The following is an 18,446-nucleotide window of genomic DNA, read 5'->3' as shown; positions in this document are numbered from 1 at the left end:
CCACCCGCCTAACCCGTTTATTAAACGGGTCAGCCGGGTTAGCGGGTTGGCATACCCCCAACCCGATGTTTAATAAACGGGTTATACGGGTCGACCCGTTTATTAAACGGGTTGGCTTAAGCCCAACCCGAACCCGCCTAAGAGGCGGGTTGGCGGGTCGTGTCAGAAATTGCCACCCCTACTCAGATCTCAGAAAGGCCAGCCGGCCTTGCACAAAACCTGGATATCCGTGTAACAAAAAAAATTCATAAATCATATCCGCATTCCATTCTAATCGGATACGGTTTTAGCTTTTCAAATACCAGCATCAGATTCACTGAGATATCGGATAAAACCCGATCCATTGACATCCAAATTCTTCAAAAGTCCACCCCCACTCGCTATCACAATAAATACGAGGGAGGGGAAGGAAGCCCAAGCGTTCCCTCGCGTTTCTTTTTTTTTGTTCTTCCCTTCTTAGAAAGAGAGAACGTTTGGGGTTTTTTTTTGGGCGGGTGGCTTTCTTGTTTTCTGTGAGCGGAGGTGATGGCGGAGGTGGCGGGGAAAACGGCATCGGTGGTCGGAGAGAAGAAGACGGTGGTTCTGAAGACGTTCGACGGCGAGGTCTATGAGGTGGAGGAGGCGGTGGCGAGGCTGTCGCAGACGATCGCGCACATGATCGAGGACACCGGCACCGAGTCAGTCGTACCCCTTCCGAACGTCTCTGGGACGATCCTCGCCAAGGTGCTCGAGTACTGCAAGAAGCACATCGACGAACCGGTGCATCCCAACGATCCGGCGGCCTCCGAGTCCGAGGTGAAGGCCCAGAGAGAGCAGATGAAGAAGTGGGACGAGGAGTACGTCAATGTGGACCGCGCGACCCTGTTCCATATCATTCTGGTATACTTCCTGCTTCTTCTTCTTGTTCTTCTTTTCTCGCTTTTGTCCCCCTTTTGTTGTTTTTTATTGCTTCCGAGTTACTGTTATTCTTATCATCGATCCCTGTTCCACATCATTCTGGTATACTTCCTTCTTATTCTTCTTCTTCTCTCGCTTTTGTCCCCTTTTGTTGTTTTTTATTGCTTCCGAGTTACTGTTATTCTTATCATCGATGTCGTCATTGTCGTCGTCGGCATCATCATTGCCTGTCTCATACATGGGATTTATGTCTCTGTTTTCTGAGCCAGTCTTAATTTATTGCTGGTCTTAACCTTTACTTCTGCTTGATGCATTGGGGATATCAGAGAAGTCTTTTTGTTGCTAGATGGGGAGTCAACTTATGCTGAACCTGTGGTCTTGAGTTTGATATGCGAACTTTGCTTTTTCCCTGTAAGCCGTTGGGTTTTTTTCTTTGGTGGTAGTGAATACATGGCAGTGCCTTTTCTTTGGGATTGTTGCATCGCTGAAGTGTATTGTGGTTTCTGGTCTCTTATTATGTAATTTGACCATAATTTTATATGAGATTTTGATGCACTCGTTGGATTAATCGGAGCACTGAGACTCTGTTAAGGACTAGGGTTCAGTTGCCATGGATGTTGTTCTCTTATCCCTGTACTGGACCATTATTTTTTTTGGTCCCTGTCATGAACTTGTTGGTTTAGAATGAGTATTGAGTCAATTAAGGGCTAGGATGCGAAGGTTATCGATCCCATTCTCATTTCATCGATTGGGAGAGATGTTGCACTTGTTCCACTGTACGGAGAAAGTTGCTCTCCATTTCAGGCTCGGAAGTGGTGGATTGTTTTTTGTTTCTGTCGATTCAGTTGCACCAGGCAAGTCTTTTTTGAGAGTCAGATGCTCGGTTGATTCAGCTGAGTTTACATAATGAGAAAGAAACTAAACCAAACAGTGACTGAGGAAGACACATACGGACAGATTTGCTTCACCCATGTTTTACTTGTCTCATGGAGGATTATTAGCATCACCATGCCTTTTGAGATGTTGCGATGCTGTCTATCTTGAGACAGCTCTAAGTTCCTAGTCAAGCCCAAAATTAAACTGATATCTCTTTAATTCTATGATTACAAAGGAAGAACATGATGTTTCAATTAGTACATTGGAATGTGTGATGTATTTTAGTCGTTATTTATTTGCTCATTTTCTATATATGACTTGTCCATGTTGAGTGATTCAGTTGGCAATGGTTCTGCTACTGCTTGAATACTTTTTCCAAAAATTGTTTTTTTTTTTATATCTTTCTTGGAGCTGAGTGTAATTGTGTGTTGATATTCTTTAGTTGAAGATGTTAACCTATGAAAACTTGTGTGAAAAGCAGAAATATGCAGATATTAGTTATTTCAAACTGGAGCAGCTTTATAGTGTTGTTATCCATCACTTATTCTGTAAGATGAAACGATACCTATAAGATAATAATGTGTTTATTGTTCCCCATTTGCAACAAATTCTGATGCAATAATATAGTGTGGACTCGGTACGCACCGATCCACGATCCAAGATCCAATCGGATCTAACACACGCGTAAGTTTTTATACGATAATGAGACCAAACTGAACTCTGAGAAACGGATTTTCGGGACCTGTGCGCTCTGTTTCGACAGAGGCGGTCCAAATGAAAGTCGTGCGCGACTTACACAGCTTTCCAACGAATCCGAAAACACCAGATTCGGAATAGGGATGTCCGCTCCACAGACTCGGAACCGGGACTGATAAACAAGTCCAAGACAGACTATCAGATTTCACAGACAGACTATTTGAAGGGGTTTTTGACACCTCAAATGATGGAGTTTGCTGAAACTCACAACTGAGCAATCGAAGGTCAGGTCCAGACCTTTCCAAAACACTAAGAGTCAGAATTTTTTGAGTTTTCTACAATCCTCTACGAATTTTTGAATATCTTATTGTTGTAGGAATTAAAATTCAAATGTTTGACAACAACAGAAATTGATATTTTTGAGGAACTTAGGCAATGATTCAATCAAAACTCAACATAAAAGATGTAGATCTAGATTCTAGCTTTCCACAATAAAAAAATTGAAATTTCATGCAGGAAATCTTTAGATAACTAAAATATACCGAACACTACTAGGATGGTTTTGTAATAGGAATGTAACAAAGGACACCTTCACAGCAAATTTCAGGGAATCAGACGGACGAATCACGAAATGGGTTCAACTACAAAGTTGGAGACAATCGTTTTAGCTTTCTGGGAAGCTAAAGAACACTAAAATTTGTTCAGTATTGAGTCCGACACAAATGTTTTATCAGGGACGCCTCTGTTATCTCGTAATAGAGTTTTGGTCTTTTTGAAAGGATCCGAGTTCATTCATACATAATAATAATCCGAAAGAACTTGAGACCAAATGAGACAAATCATAACATAAAACACTTCTAAGCATGTATTTGCAATTCTCTAATGATTCAATACAGCTTAACAACGATTAATCAACAAAGATCGCAAAACTCATGCGAATAAAAATAGCAAAAGGTCAAGAATAAAGAACCAATGGTGATATCCGGTTTGAGAGCGATAATGGTCGTTGTTGGGAAGCAACCGACGCCACAAGTGAATCACTAACAGTGGAATGAATTCCAGCAACCACGATCAAGTGGTCACAACCACCACGAGAATGATTTCTCAAAAGCTCACTCTCTACACTCACAAGGTGATATACGGTTTCACCTTCTTTTCCAAGCAATCTTCCACCAAACATCCACACTGAAGAAATTCCAACCAGCCACCAAAGAAACTCACGATTTTATAAAATGAAGAAGAAGCCTCTATTGCCTTAGTCAATCTCTCCTAATTAAAGGCCTTGGCTCTTGGGAAGGGCCACATTAAAGAGGCAATGGGCCTTCCCAAGCCTTGCGCTAAAAGCGAGTTTGCATGGGCCTCGTTTTTGCCAAGAGCTAATAAATCTCCAACAACCCATTTTTTGACTTTGGACTGGTCAACAAGATTTGAATGAGGTCCAAGATGGACTACACATATGTGGTGCCAATTAGGATCCCTCATTGAATACGGATCTCGATCCAGATCCGGATCATGCAGTTAAATGGATCCTGCACCAACACATTAGAGAAGCGAATATGCGAAAAATAAAAAAACTACCTTTGAACCCCATACACCCTCTAGTACAAAAAAAAATCCTACAGGGTACCAGAACTATCCGGATCTGTAAAATCCGGCTCTTAAAAAATAAAAAAAGATTACATGACACGACAATTGTTGAAACAAAGTCCAAAATATGATTCCACAATGGAATCGAGACAATAAAAAGAGCACGACGAGCATCGGCTAACTGAGAGATCCACAAGGACCAGGGACGTCCTGCAAGCGTGTGGATCACCTTGGGTAGCGGTGTCCGGAACGGGTTTGGAGATTTGGATTGGGATCCAAATCCACTTCTGTCTCTGGATGCTTTGCATCATCCCCCCCAGGTTGAAAAGGCTTCGTCCTCGAAGTCGACTCCTCACCTTCATCATCACCATAGTACTACTCCAAGTGTTTGACGTTGCACATGTTCGAAGTTTTGAATTGAGGCGGCAATTGAACCCTGTAAGTATTAGAATTAATGATGTTAGTAACTGCACAAGGACCAATGCGCTTAGGCGCCAACTTACTATGTAATTCAGGAGGTAAATGTTTTTTAGTAAGAGTAACCCATACCAGATCTCCAAGTTCAAACAATACCTATCGATGCTTCTTATCATAGCTTGCTTTATACTCACTGATGTTGTCTTGAATATTCAAATGTTCATGAATATCTTGCAACAAAGAAACACGATCTTGAACAAAATTTAAAACATGACCAACTGGAATAGGAGCTAAGTCAACAGGAGAACAATGATTAAATCCATACAAAACAGTAAAATGGCTAAATCCAGTAGAACGATTCACATATTTATTGAAAGCAAATTCAGCTTGTGCAATTATTTGAGACCATGACATTGGTTTATCATTAATTAAAGCTCGCAATAAGTTTCCTAAAGACGAATTAACAACTTCAGTTTGACTGTCGGTCTGAGGATGATGCACAATGCTAAATTGTAGATTAGTTCCTAACTTTTTCCATAATTGTTGCCAAAAATGTCCTACAAATTTAACATCTCTATCTGAAGTGATAGTTTTCGGAATGCCATGCAATTTGTAAATTTCCTTGAAAAACAAATCCGCAATATGAGATGCATCCATGGTTTTTCTACGTGAAATAAATCGAATCAGTTTTGTATATCGATCGACGATCACAAAGACAAAATCAAGACCATGAGAGGTCTTAGGTAATCCTAAAACGAAATCTATGGTTATATCTTACCAAGGTTTCTTAGGAATAGGCAACAACAAATATAACGCAACATTTGTGACATTTCCTTTCGCGATATGACATGTATGATATTTTTCCACGAATCTATTCACATCCTTTCGCATGTGAGGCCAGAAATATGTTGAAGACACCAAATGTATTGTCTTGTCTCGACCAAAATATTCCTCATTATGTTTCTAAAAAATCAAACGTTGTCTCAGGGAACAGTTTGGGATACAAAGCAAATTGCCTTTATATAAAAATCCTTCAACCAGGGAGAAATTGTCATGAGTATGACTATTCACTTCATTAATAATTTTCGAGAAATAACTATCTGCCTCATATAATGATGTGAATTCCTCAAAACCCCAAACAAATGATTTCATGGTAGATAGGAGAATGGTTTTCCTACTAAAGGCATCGACGACAACATTATTTTTCCTGCCTTATGTTTCAAAATGAATGTGAACTCTTGCAAATATTTGTAATGAAACAAGGTACAATGGAACAATAGGGAAACAAACACAATGCCAACAAAGGGCTTTAATAAACTCACTTGAAGTTGGTCACTAATGGACCAAATACAATCTCAAAAGAGATAAAAATACCAAACAACACAAGAGGCATACAAGCCTATAAGATGGGAAAAAAACTCTAGAGAAAACCCTCAAATGCTTCTAAATAACAAGGGAGTGAGGCTCTATTTATAGAGCCTCACTCCAACACATGGGAGGCAGTCCAGCTCTTTGGACTGCCTTCCAACAGTCATTATTATGACTGTTGGGTGGCAGTCCAACTTCCAACAGTCATTATTATGACTGTTGGGTGGCAGTCCAACGTCTAGTTGGATTGCTGCCCAACAGTCATATTTTGACTGTTGTGCACAACAGTCATAAATATGACTGTTGTGCCTAAGCTGTACAGTTTATTTATTATAATGTTAAATTACATTTCAGTCCCTAGTGGACTGTACTATATGATAAAAGACAAAAATACCCTTATCGGGTATTTGGATACAATTTTATTTTTAACACTCCTCAAACTTATGGGAAAATCACCGAAAGTTTGCTAAGAAGATACAAAAATTGAGGTAGTGGAAGAGCTTTGGTGAAGAAGTCTGCAATCTGAAATTCGGACTGAACATATGACAATGTAATGGTCCCCTTCAAATATTCTTCGCGAACATAGTGACAATCCATCTCAATGTGTTTTGTTCGCTCGTGAAATGTGTGATTGCTGGCTATATAGATGACACTTTTATTATCACAGCATAGCTTTAAAGGTTCTGAGACATCAACACCCATATCGGAAAGTAGTGCTCTCATCCACACAACTTCAGTGGTTGTGGTAGCCATTGCCCTGTACTCAGCTTCCGTAGAGGATAAAGACACTTTTTGTTGTTTTTTGCATCGCCAAGAAATGAGAGAATCACCTAAAAACACACAAAAGCCAGTAGTTGAGTGACGGTTATTGGGATCTCCTTCCCAGTCAGAATCAGTGTAAGAAATAAGACTTAAAGATGAGGAAGAGGATAAGAATAGTCCTTTAGATATAGTTTTCTTGATATATCGAACTATTCTTAATACTGCACTCATGTGGACGGTTGTGGGCACATGTTGAAATTGACTTGCAGAATGTACGACATGCGCAATATCTGGCCTTGTAATGGACAGGTACATCAACGATCCAATAAGTTGTCGATAAGGGGTTGAATCATCTAATAATACTCCATCTTCAGCTCGCATTTTCGCATTTATTACTTCAGGAGTATCAGCATATTTTGTGTCCGTGATTCCTGAACGCTCAACAATATCAGCTGCAAACTTGATTTGAGATAAAATATATCATCTTGGTGAGTAGGCTACTTCAATTCCTAGAAAGTATCTCAAAAAACCAAGATCAGTCATATCAAAAGATTTTTTAAGCAAAATTTTAATATCTTTAATTTTCTTTTGATCATTCCCTGTGATGATCATATCATCAACATACAAAAGAAGAATGATCAATGAGGTACCTGTAGATCTCACATAAAGAGCAGTGTCAGTGTAACAAGATTTAAATCCAAGTTTTAATATCGTACCACTAAACCGATCATACCATGCTTTAGGGGCTTGTTTAAGCTCGTATAGGGCATTTTGAAGACGAAGGACCACGCCTTTTTCAATAGACAGACCAGGGGGAGGATCCATATATACTTCTTCATTTAAGTTTCCGTTCAAAAATGCATTTTAAACATCTAACTGATATATCAACCATTTTCGAATGGATGCTATAGCAACTAGAGTTCTAACTGTAGTCATACGAGCTACTGGGGCAAATGTTTCTTCATAATCTATACCATATTCTTGAGAATATCCTTTTGAAACAAGTCTTGCTTTATATCTCTCAAGAGACCCGTCACTTTTTTGTTTTAATTTTAAACACCCATCTACACCCTATTGTCTTCTTTTCGATAGGAAGAGGTTGAATTGCCCAAGTGTGAGCCTTGTGTAATGCATCTAATTCAATTTTCATGGCTTCAACCCATTCACTTATATTTTTGGCCTCGTTATAGTTGGATGATTCATGATAGGAATGAATGGCTAGAAGACATGCCCTGTAGTTTGGTAAGAAGGATTCATATGAAACAAACCTACTCGGAGGCCTATGTGTTCGTTTTGATCTTCTAACACTAGTTTATTCAGTATTTGTTAATTGATTATATCTCTCAAGGGCACATGGATGCTCCCCAGTATTTCGTCTAGAGTATTAAAGAAGATCTTGAGATGGTTCACTACTTGAGTCATTAATAGACTCGAAGGTTTCAATATCATTACTAATACCTTTATTGGGTAACAAATCAAATAAGAAAACATACTCAGATTCTTTCTTAGGAACTTCAAAATCAAATCCACTGTCATTTTCTAGAAAACTAACATTTCTAGAGACATAGAGTTTATCATTTGTTTTATCATAACATCGATATCCTTTTTTATTATCAGCATAATCAAGAAAGACACATTTTATGGCTTTAAGAGAGAGTTTGCTATATTTTTCAAGAAGCACGAAGCATTTACAACCAAATACCCTTAGCCTTTTTAAATCAGGAGAAATTTTAAAGAGTTTTTCAATAGGAGACTTGTTTTTCAAAGTTTGAGAAGGCATTCTATTTATCAGATAGATTGCGGTTAGAGCAGCTTCAGCCCAAAATTGCTTTGGAATTTCTTTTGAAATAAGTAGGGTTCTAGTAGTTTCAATGATATGACGATGTTTTCTTTCAGAAATCTCATTTTGTTGAGGTGTCCTAGGGCATGATTTTTGATGCACAATTCCATGATTTTTTAGATATAATTGAAATTCATTTGAAAGAAACTCTCCCCCAAAGTCGGAGCGGAAGACTTTAATATTTGTTTTAAATTGATTTTTAACTAGATTATGAAAGTTTTTAAAACATGAAAAGACTTCGGATTTGAGTTTTAGAAAGTAAATCCAAGTATGTCTACTAAAATCATCTATAAATGTCACATAGTACGAATAACCACCTTTTGACATAACAGGGGCGGGACCCCACACATCCGAATGCACTAATTCAAAAATTTTATGTGTCACAGAGGTTCTAGACCCAAAAGGTATCATTTGCATTTTTCCAAGTATACAATCTTCACATACAAAATTTTTATCTTTACAAAATTTTTCCAAAAATGGAAAAAAGATAATTTGGATATACTTGGGTGTCCTAATCTTTTATGCCAAAGATCTATATTAATGTCTTTGACATGATTACAAAACGAGTATTTTGGTAAACACAAGAAATCCATGTAGTAAAGGTCTTCTCGTCTATGGCCTTGCCCAATCAGCTTCCTTGACTGGAGATCCTGCACCCAACACGCCTTAGATGAGAAAAATACTTTACAACCATAGTCAACAATTTGAGAGATCGAAAAAAGATTCAAATCCAGTTTGGGAATGACTCTCACTTTTGGAACAAAGAATTTTTTTGAAATATCATCAAGGTTTCCTAAGCTTTTGACTTTTAAAGAGGTACCATCGGCAGTTGACACACATGAAAAATATGATTTAGTGCAATAAGATAATAGAGACTCATTATGAGTCATGTGAAAAGAAGCACCTGAGTCTAGAATCCAAGAGGTCTTACTTGAAGGAGACGAGGAAGAGATGACAACTCCGGATGTAGAAGGTGCAACCTTAAGAAGTTGTGAGACGGCTTCTGCTATTTGAGCAAAATTTAATTCATTGAAGCTGCCCCTTTTCTTGATTCTTGAGGTTCTTCACTTAAGGCGGCCACCTTTTTAAATTTGGGACATTCCGGTCTTATATGTCCGGGTTCCTTACAATGATGATAAATAATTTTTCCTTTGTATCCTCCCTTGTATCCTCCTCCATTGTGTCCTTCTCTATTGAACTTCTTCTCAAAGTGAGGTGGTTTATATGTTTTCACAAAATTTTCGGGCTTTGCCATGGCAAGGACCTCATCATTAGACTTGTGCATTCCAAGTCTTGTCTCTTCTTGACAAATTTGAGCAAGGGCCTCACTTATAGAAGGAGAATTGGTCCTATGAAGTAAGGAAGATCTTACTTGCTCAAATTCCGGTCGAAGGCCATAAAGAAAGGAGAAAAGATTTTCTCTTTCGATTTGGGTTCTTCTCATATCAATAGCCGAATCTTCCCATTTTGGTTCCAACATGGCTAATTCATCCCAAATAGGAGATAAAATACCGTAAAAATCTCTTACACTTTTATCTCCTTGTTTTGAATTACGTACCTTATCTTGGAGATAATAAAGTCTAGCCATATCCTTTTGGATAAAAGTACTTTTTAGAAAGCTCCATGCGTCACATGCCTTCTTGAATTTGATGATATTGGTGGCGATCTTGAACTCCATGGTATTCATAAACCATGAGAGTATTTGTGCATTGCTTGCCTCCCAATCTTCCAATTTATTTTGGAATTCTTCCAAGGCTTTTTCTTTTTCTTCTTCGGACAAGGCTTTGACTTGATCTCCTTCTCTTCTAGTCAATTTGAGTTGTGGTTCACTAGTAGAACCACTAACAAAACCCCACAATTGTTTTCCTTTGATATGATTCTCCATAGCCGTCGCCCACATCAAGTAGTTGTTTTCATTGAGTTTGTAGGTGATGACGGTGGCAAACTCTCTTTCTCCCATAATGAATACTTGAGTTTATACTAGAGGAGATAGGGAATGATCAATGATCGAAGAACACTTCCTTCACGAGATTCTCCTTCTTTCAAGAACCTCGCTCTGATACCATGTAATGAAACAAGGTACAATGAAACAATAGAGAAACAAACACAATGCCAATAAAGGGCTTTAATAAACTCACTTGAAGTTGGTCACTAATGGACCAAATACAATCTCAAAAGAGATAAAAATACCAAACAACACAAGAGGCATACAAGCCTATAAGATGGGAAAAAAACTCTAGAGAAAACCCTCAAATGCTTCTAAAAGCATTGAGGAATAACAAGGGAGTGAGGCTCTACCTCACTCCAACACATGGGAGGCAGTCCAGCTCTTTGGACTGCCTTCCAACAGTCATTATTATGACTGTTGGGTGGCAGTCCAACGTCTAGTTGGACTGCTGCCCAACAGTCATATTTTGACTGTTGTGCACAACAGTCATATTTTTGACTGTTGTGCCTAAGCTGTACAGTTTATTTATTATAATGTTAAATTATATTTCAGTCCCTAGTGGACTGTACTATATGATAAAAGACAAAAATACCCTTATCAGGTATTTGGATACAATTTTATTTTTAACAATATTCTACCCATTTGGCTTTACGGGCATTTAGCTTATGCTGACCATTGATGTATTTGAAAGCCTCATGGTCAGTGTGGAGAATAAATTCTCGATGCACCAAATAATGCCTCCAATGCATTAATGCTCTAACGATAGCATAAAATTCTTTATCATAGGTGCTATATTTCAATTTGACTCCATTCAACTTTTCACTAAAGTAGGCAACATGTTTACCTTCCTGACTCAACACAGCACCTATACCTACTCCAGATGCGTCACATGACAATTCGAAAGCAAGTTCGAAATTAGGCAAGACCAACACAGATGTCGAACAAAGATAGGATTTTAAACGCTCAAATGATTGTTGAGCTTCTGGATTCCATTGAAAGGTTTTACCTTTGATACAATCGGTCAACGGAGCAGCGATACTGCTAAAATGCAGAATGAACCTCCTATAGAAGGAAGCTAACACATGAAAACTACGAACGACAGTAATGGAGTTTGGCACAGACCAATCTTGAATCGACTCAATCTTTGAAGGATCAGCAGATATACTTGTCGTCGAGACCACGTAACCAAGGAACAAAACTTCAGTGGCCCAGAAGACACTTATCTATAAATGCATAAAATTGTCCCCTTTTGAGGATATCGAACACTAAACGTAAGTGTTCTAGATGTTTAGGTTCGGTTCAACTATATATGAGAATGTCATCAAAATAAACAACCAGGAATTTGCCGATGTAAGGTCGGAAAATTTGATTCATGATTCTCATGAAGGTAGATGGAGCATTGGATAGGCCAAATGGCATTACAAGCCATTCATAAAGACTATCACGAGTTTTGAATGCAGTTTTTCATTCATCGTCAGGCCTAAATCGTATTTGATGATATCCGCTACACAGATCTAACTTGAAAAATATCTTTGAACTAGTCAATTGGTCTAACAGATCATCCAATCTTGGAATGTGGAACCTATACATGGTTATTTTATTGATAACTCGGCTATCAATGCACATCTGTCATGTTCCATTTTTCTTGGGTACAAGGACATGAATCACACATGGACTAAGACTTTCACGAATGTGACCCTTAGTTAGCAATTCTTCAACCTGTCTACGAAGCTCTTCGTACTCCGTAGGACTCATGCGATAATGCAGGGCATGTGGCAATACCGTGCCAGGGTGTAAATCGATATGATGTTGGACTTTCCGTAGAGGGGGTAATCCATCCGGTAATTCATTGGGAAAGACTTTACGAAATTCCTCTAACAGTGGTGTGATTTTAGGATCCATGGTGTTAAACTTTGACTCACCACGCGATGAATCATAATCAATAGAGAACAAGAAGTAACGCATGCTAGATTGACTCAGAGCCTCTTGGAGCTCATGTCTAGCAATAAAAGCACTTGAAAGCTTAACTTTCGAAGGAGCAGGTTTGGTTGAAGTGGGGTGGAAAATTTGGGTGGAAGCAGGAGTACGAGAAGATGTGGTAGATGAAGATGTCGAAGACAAAGGTGGTAAATCCTTGGACGGCTTCAAATGAATCTTCCGTCCTTCAAAGGTGAACGAGTATGATTTAGAGCGACCATTATGTATAACAGAACGATCATACTGCCATGGTCTTTCGATTTTGATATGACTAGCATTCATAGGGAGCACATCACACCAGACTTGATTGAAATAAATATTTTCAATTGAGAATTTGACCAAGCATTGTCAGTCGACACGGACATCAACGCTCTTTTGGAGCCAAGACATCTGGTAGGGATGAGGATGAGTCTTACAACTCAAACCTAACTTGGTCATGGCTTCAACCGAAATGACGTTCTCACAGCAACCTGAGTCTATGATGAACCGACACACTTTCCCATTGATGGTACAAGCAGACTCAAAGATGTCAGTTCTTAGCCATAGATCACTCGTCTCTTGTCTCAGGGCTAAACAAACTCGCCTAGTGATGAGTGCTTCACCTCTATCAGGTAGCAACACATTCTCATCCACAAATTCTTCTTCTGGTTCTTTTTCAAAGGATTCATCCTTCGGGTCATACATGGGGTCAAACTCGAGATTGAATTGAACATCCTCTTCCTCATGAATTCCTTCAACAAATAAGGCTTTGCCATGACATTCAGTGGACTTATGATCGGATTTTTCACAAGTATAGCACTTGATGGGGGTGCTCGAACTAGAGGTTCTAATCTGGTTGCCTACCGGGTCATTCTGACTCGTAACCTTAGGTGGGTTTGATGCATTGGGGTGACGGTAAGGTGGGACAACTTTCGCATTGGGGATCGTAGGAGCCCGCGCTGCTGGTCTAGTCATAGGACTAGGCCTAGCCAAGGTCTTTCTCTGGGTTGACCCCTCCTATTGATGTGCCTCGGACACAGTCCAACACTCTACAAAATTTAACATATCTTGTAACTGGAAGTTCAGACCTCCAATATACTTCGAGGCTAACTATTCCTCACTTTCACGGATGTCGTTCCGTGCAACGAGATCATGAAATTCTTCGGTGTATTGGTCCACCGAACGAGTTCCTTGCTTAAGGCTTTGGTATTTCTGATAAAGTTCTGGGTGATAGTTTAATGGTAAGAATTGAGTACGGAGTTTCTGCTCCATGTGCTCTCAACACTCAATCGGGGCACGACCCTGATGTCTGTGCGTTTGCTTGAGCTGTCGCCACCAGGCTGCAGCTCAACCTTTTAATTTGAGGGATATCAATCTCACACGACGATCTTCGGGGACTTCCTTAAATTCAAGGATTTCGCGAACTTCGCTAATCCAATCTAGGAATTCTTCGGGTGATCCAGTTCCCTTGAATTCTGAGATATCAAAACGTAAGCCCGAATCACACTGGGATCTTCTAGGTTGTAGGTTATCTCTCTTCTCTGGACTTCTTCGGTGTGTCTCGAAGTCATCATCGAAATCATATGAATGAGTTTCACGAGTTTCTTGAGAACTGTGCAAACTTTGCTCATCTCGTCGATCGTTAACTCTAGCATTTTCGGCCATTTAACGAGTTAAATCTTCAACTCGATGATTAGCCTCGACGAGTTGTCTTTGCAAATCTCGCACCTCATATCGATGGTTACGATTATCGTTTCCTCTATTAAAATTATTTTGACCTCGATCGCCCATTCGACCCACCATAGTGAATGGTTCCTAAAAAAAAATTCGACCTCTCACTGCACCGAGAATCGTGTTGGATTGAAAAATCCAACAACCCTCGCTCTAATACCAAAATGATGCAATAATACGATGTGGACTCGATACGCATATTCACGATTCATGATCCAATCAGATCTAACACACGCGGAAGTTTTTTTACGATAATGAGATCAAACTGAACTCTAAGAAACGGATTTTCGGGACCTGTGCGCTCTGTTTCGACAGAGACGGTCCAAATGAAAGTCGTGCACGACTCACATAGCTTTCCAACGAATCCAAAAACACCAGATTCGGAACAGGGATGTCCGCTCCACAGACTCAGAATCGGGATTGATAAACAAGTCCAAGACAGACTATCGGATTTTACAGACAGACTATTTGAAGGGGTTTTCGACCCCTCAAACAATGGAGTTTGTTGAAACTCACAACTAAGCAATCGAAGGTCAGGTCCATACCTTTCCAAAACACTAAGAGTCGGAATTTTTTGAGTTTTCTACAATCCTCTACGAATTTTTGAATTTTCAGAATGGTATGAGTTATTGCTGTAGGAATTAAAATTCAAATATTCGACAACAGCAGAAATTAATATTTTTGAGGAACTTAGGCAATGATTCAATCAAAACTCAAAACATGAAAGATGTAGATCTAGATTCTAGCTTTCCACAAAATGAAAAAAATTGAAATTTCATGCAAGGAATCTTCAGATAACTAAAATATACCGAACACTACTAGGATGGTTTTGTAACAGGAATGTAACAGAGGACTTCCGTCAGTCCGACACCTTGCCAACAAATTTCAGCGAAGCAGACGAGCGAATCACGAAATGGGTTCAACTACAAAGTTGGAGACAATCGTTTTAGCTTTCCGGAAAGCTAAAGAATGCTAAAGTCCGTTCAATATTGAGTTCGACACAGATGTTTTATCAGGGATGCCTCTATTATCTCGTAAGAGAGTTTTGGTCTTTTTGAAAGGATTCGAGTTCATTAATATACAACAATAATCCGAAAGAACTTGAGACCAAATGAGACAAATTATAACATAAAACACTTCTAAGCATGTATTCGCAATTCTCTAATGATTCAATACAGCTTAACAACGATTAATCAACAAAGATCGCAAAACTCATGCAAATAAAAGTAGCAAAAGGTCAAGAACAAAGAACCAATGGTGATATCCGGTTTGAGAACGATAATGGTCATTGTTGGGAAGCAACCAACGCCACAAGTGAATCACTAACAGTGGAATGGATTCCAGCAACCACGATCAAGTTGTCACAACTACCACGAGAATGACTTGTCAAAAGCTCACTCTCCACACTCACAAGGTGATATACAGTTTCACCTTCTTTTCCAAGCAATCTTCCACGAAACATCAACACTCAAGAAATTCCAGCCAACCACCAAAGAAGCTCACGATTTTTCAAAATGAAGAAGAAGCCTCTATTGCCTTGGTCGATCTCCCCTAATTAAAGGCCTTGGTGCTTGGGAAGGGCCACATTAACGAGTCAATGTGCCTTCCCAAGCCTTGCGCTAAAAGCGAGTTTGCATGGGCCTCGTTTTTGCCAAGAGCTAATAAATCTCCAACAACCCATTTTTTGACTTTGGACTGGTCAACAAGATTTGAATGAGGTCCAAGATGGACTACACATATGTGGTGCCAATTAGGATCCCTCATTGAATACAGATCTCGATCCAGATCCGGATCATGCAGTTAAATGGATCCTGCACCAACACATTAGAGAAGCGAATATGCGAAAAATAAAAAAAACTACCTTTGAACCCCATACACCCTCTAGTACAAAAAAAAAATCCTACAGGGTACCAGAACTATCCGGATCCGTAGAATCCGGCTCTTAAAAACTAAAAAAAAGATTACATGACACGACAATTGTTGAAACAAAGTCCAAAATATGATTCCACAATGGAATCGAGACAATAAAAAGAGCACGACGAGCATCGGCTAACTGAGAGATCCACAAGGACCAGGGACGTCCTGCAAGCGTGTGGATCACCTTGGGTAGATGTGTTCGGAACGGGTTTGGAGATTTGGATTGGGATCCAAATCCGCTTGTCTCTGGATGCTCTGCTTCAAATTCAAGGTGAGCTTTTACTTTTGATGGAAATACCAAAAAGGAAAAAAAAATTCATGCAATCAAATGCCTTATGCTATGTCTCAACCATGGTCTCTGCATTTCAATCTTGCAATGCCACTCATGGAGATCGTCTAGTCTAGCTCGAAGTCAGTTGACATGAGGATGAAAATATCCTAAAGCATAAATGGTTCCCTTATATCTCCATTATTCTAAAATAACAGCCGCCTTAAGGAATCATTCTCTATATTCCTGATTGACTATCATGAAGTCAGTTTACCAGTCTTATCTAGCTTTTTTTTTCATTCCTTTGTTACTATGATTTTGTCTGTTTGGAACTTTGGGTCGTTTAAGTAACTTTATTCTAAAAATTGTCTACCATAGCCGAATTTTATTACTTTATGTTGCTTCTTTCTGTGTGATGATGCATTTTTTTTATTACTAAGCAATGCTGTCAATAGAATTTTGTAGGTAGTCATGCTAGTTTTTATCCAGTTTAACTTAAAATCAGATTGTTTTTTTTTCTTCTCTTTCATCATGCATGACATTGTGATTTAGGATAAAAAGGTTCTTCCCTAGATGCTGGTGCTTCTGATATAGTTAGTCACAATTTCTGTGATGTAATTTGCTTTCATTCCTCAGATACCATCTTAGAGTTTTTCCCTTTATTGAGTTTTTGTTATATGAAATGCCATGACTTATTTTTTCTGCCCAGTTGTAGCATATATCTGCTGCTTAAAAATTGTTTAGCATACAACATTTGACACTATTTTCTTGGACGCTATCATCCATTTTCTAAGAGCATTTTCTCTATATTTTGCTTAAAATGGAAGCTATGTCACACGGACTCTTCTAACAGGGCACCATACCCACGTCGCACCCGCACCCAGGCAGCTTCCTTTATGCTAGGTGAAATCAACCACACTGAGGTCCATTTCTATCCAAAAGTAGATTCAGTTAACCCTAATCAAGTCCATTTTTATCTATATTATATATATAAATACATAAATGCACACAAATACACGTAGTGTTAACTTAAAACTGTTATATATATATATATATATATATATATATATATATATATATATATATATATATATATATATATATATATATATACTTCCCGCACCCCCGCACCCAAGTTTTTTTAAAGTGCCGCGCATCCGCATCCGCACCTATGTGACAGAATGAAAGTTTCTCTAGCTGATGTAGTATATATACACCTGCTGCCTGGTCATGCTGCTCGCTCATTTTAGTGAAACTTCCTTTGGATCCCTACTTCCTTTCCCTTTCCTTTGCCTCTTCTATCTTGCTTCTAAATTTATTCCTAATGTTCTTTTCACCTAAAAGAATATGTTTAATTCCTTTGGTTGAAGACAGTTGGTTAGTTGGTAGTGATGGGATTGCCGCTGATATCTGTCTGGGTTACATGATTTTCTATATATCTCACCTATTTTCTGCTTGTTAATCATCAACAGACCATTTGTTTCTGTACTTTGCATGAGCATGCTGAAGCTTTGTTGTTTCCTAACTAACAGCAGTGTAATTTTCAGGCGGCTAATTACCTGAACATCAAGGAACTTCTTGACTTGGCATGCCAGGCGGTATCAGATTTTATTAAAGACATGTCAGTGGAGGAGGTGAGGACAGTGTTTAATATCATGAATGACTTCACGCCTGAAGAAGAGGAAAAGGTGCGCAAGGACTATCCTTGGGTGTTTGAAGAGAATGCCTGATGACGGAACAAGCCAACTTAGTGTATGGGGTTTAGTTGCTTACCCTTCCCTCTGGACTATACGGAGATGATTTTTTCCATATAAAAATATAGAAAGTTTTGTGAATATCCTATTTAAACTGCTGTTCTTTTTCGTGGTCTTGAAACTCAAGTAATGAGCATCAATATGATACTGGTTTTGTGCATCTAAACATTAGAAGAAGATTTTTGTTATTGTTAATTTAAATTACTTGCAAATCTTCTGTGCTTTGAAACTTGGTTAGTGAACATCAATATTATTCCAACTTGATTTTTCTTGTGTATGAGCTCGTTTCTCTGTTCCTGAATTATCGTGTATGTTACATGAGCCACGTGATGATAACCCCTGACCAGTAATGCTGCATAGGTAAGGTGACTTTGGTTCTAGGGGTTGGTGGCGTTTGCATTTTCCAGTGAGGCACTTGGAAATGGCTTT

The 18,446-nt window shown here is 38.9% G+C and overlaps 1 protein-coding gene across 1 annotated transcript; it reads left to right on the top strand.

The window, feature by feature from the left end:
• The first annotated feature begins 468 nt into the window (after positions 1–468).
• LOC149828511 (SKP1-like protein 1A) lies at positions 469–18,218 on the top strand. The gene is made up of 2 exons (XM_090016870.1): positions 469–879; positions 17,811–18,218. Exons 1-2 carry the CDS (start codon positions 526–528, stop codon positions 17,991–17,993), a joined length of 537 nt encoding a protein of 178 aa, XP_089872996.1. The 5' UTR covers positions 469–525; the 3' UTR covers positions 17,994–18,218.
• The last annotated feature ends 228 nt before the right edge of the window (positions 18,219–18,446 follow it).

The sequence above is a fragment of the Nuphar pumila genome, chromosome 9 (assembly GCF_984573655.1).
Source record: "Nuphar pumila chromosome 9, dmNupPumi1.hap1.1, whole genome shotgun sequence".
NCBI lineage: Eukaryota > Viridiplantae > Streptophyta > Magnoliopsida > Nymphaeales > Nymphaeaceae > Nuphar > Nuphar pumila.
The sequence above is the reverse complement of the archived record's forward strand: the minus strand, read 5'-3'. Positions and strand labels throughout refer to the sequence as shown.

Bases quoted from the DNA above. Each gene is read 5' to 3' on its own strand.
- LOC149828511 (XM_090016870.1), top strand. From the start codon at position 526: ATGGCGGAGGTGGCGGGGAAAACGGCATCGGTGGTCGGAGAGAAGAAG. The intron at 880-17,810 runs GTATACTTCCTG...TGTAATTTTCAG, and splicing joins CCCTGTTCCATATCATTCTG to GCGGCTAATTACCTGAACAT.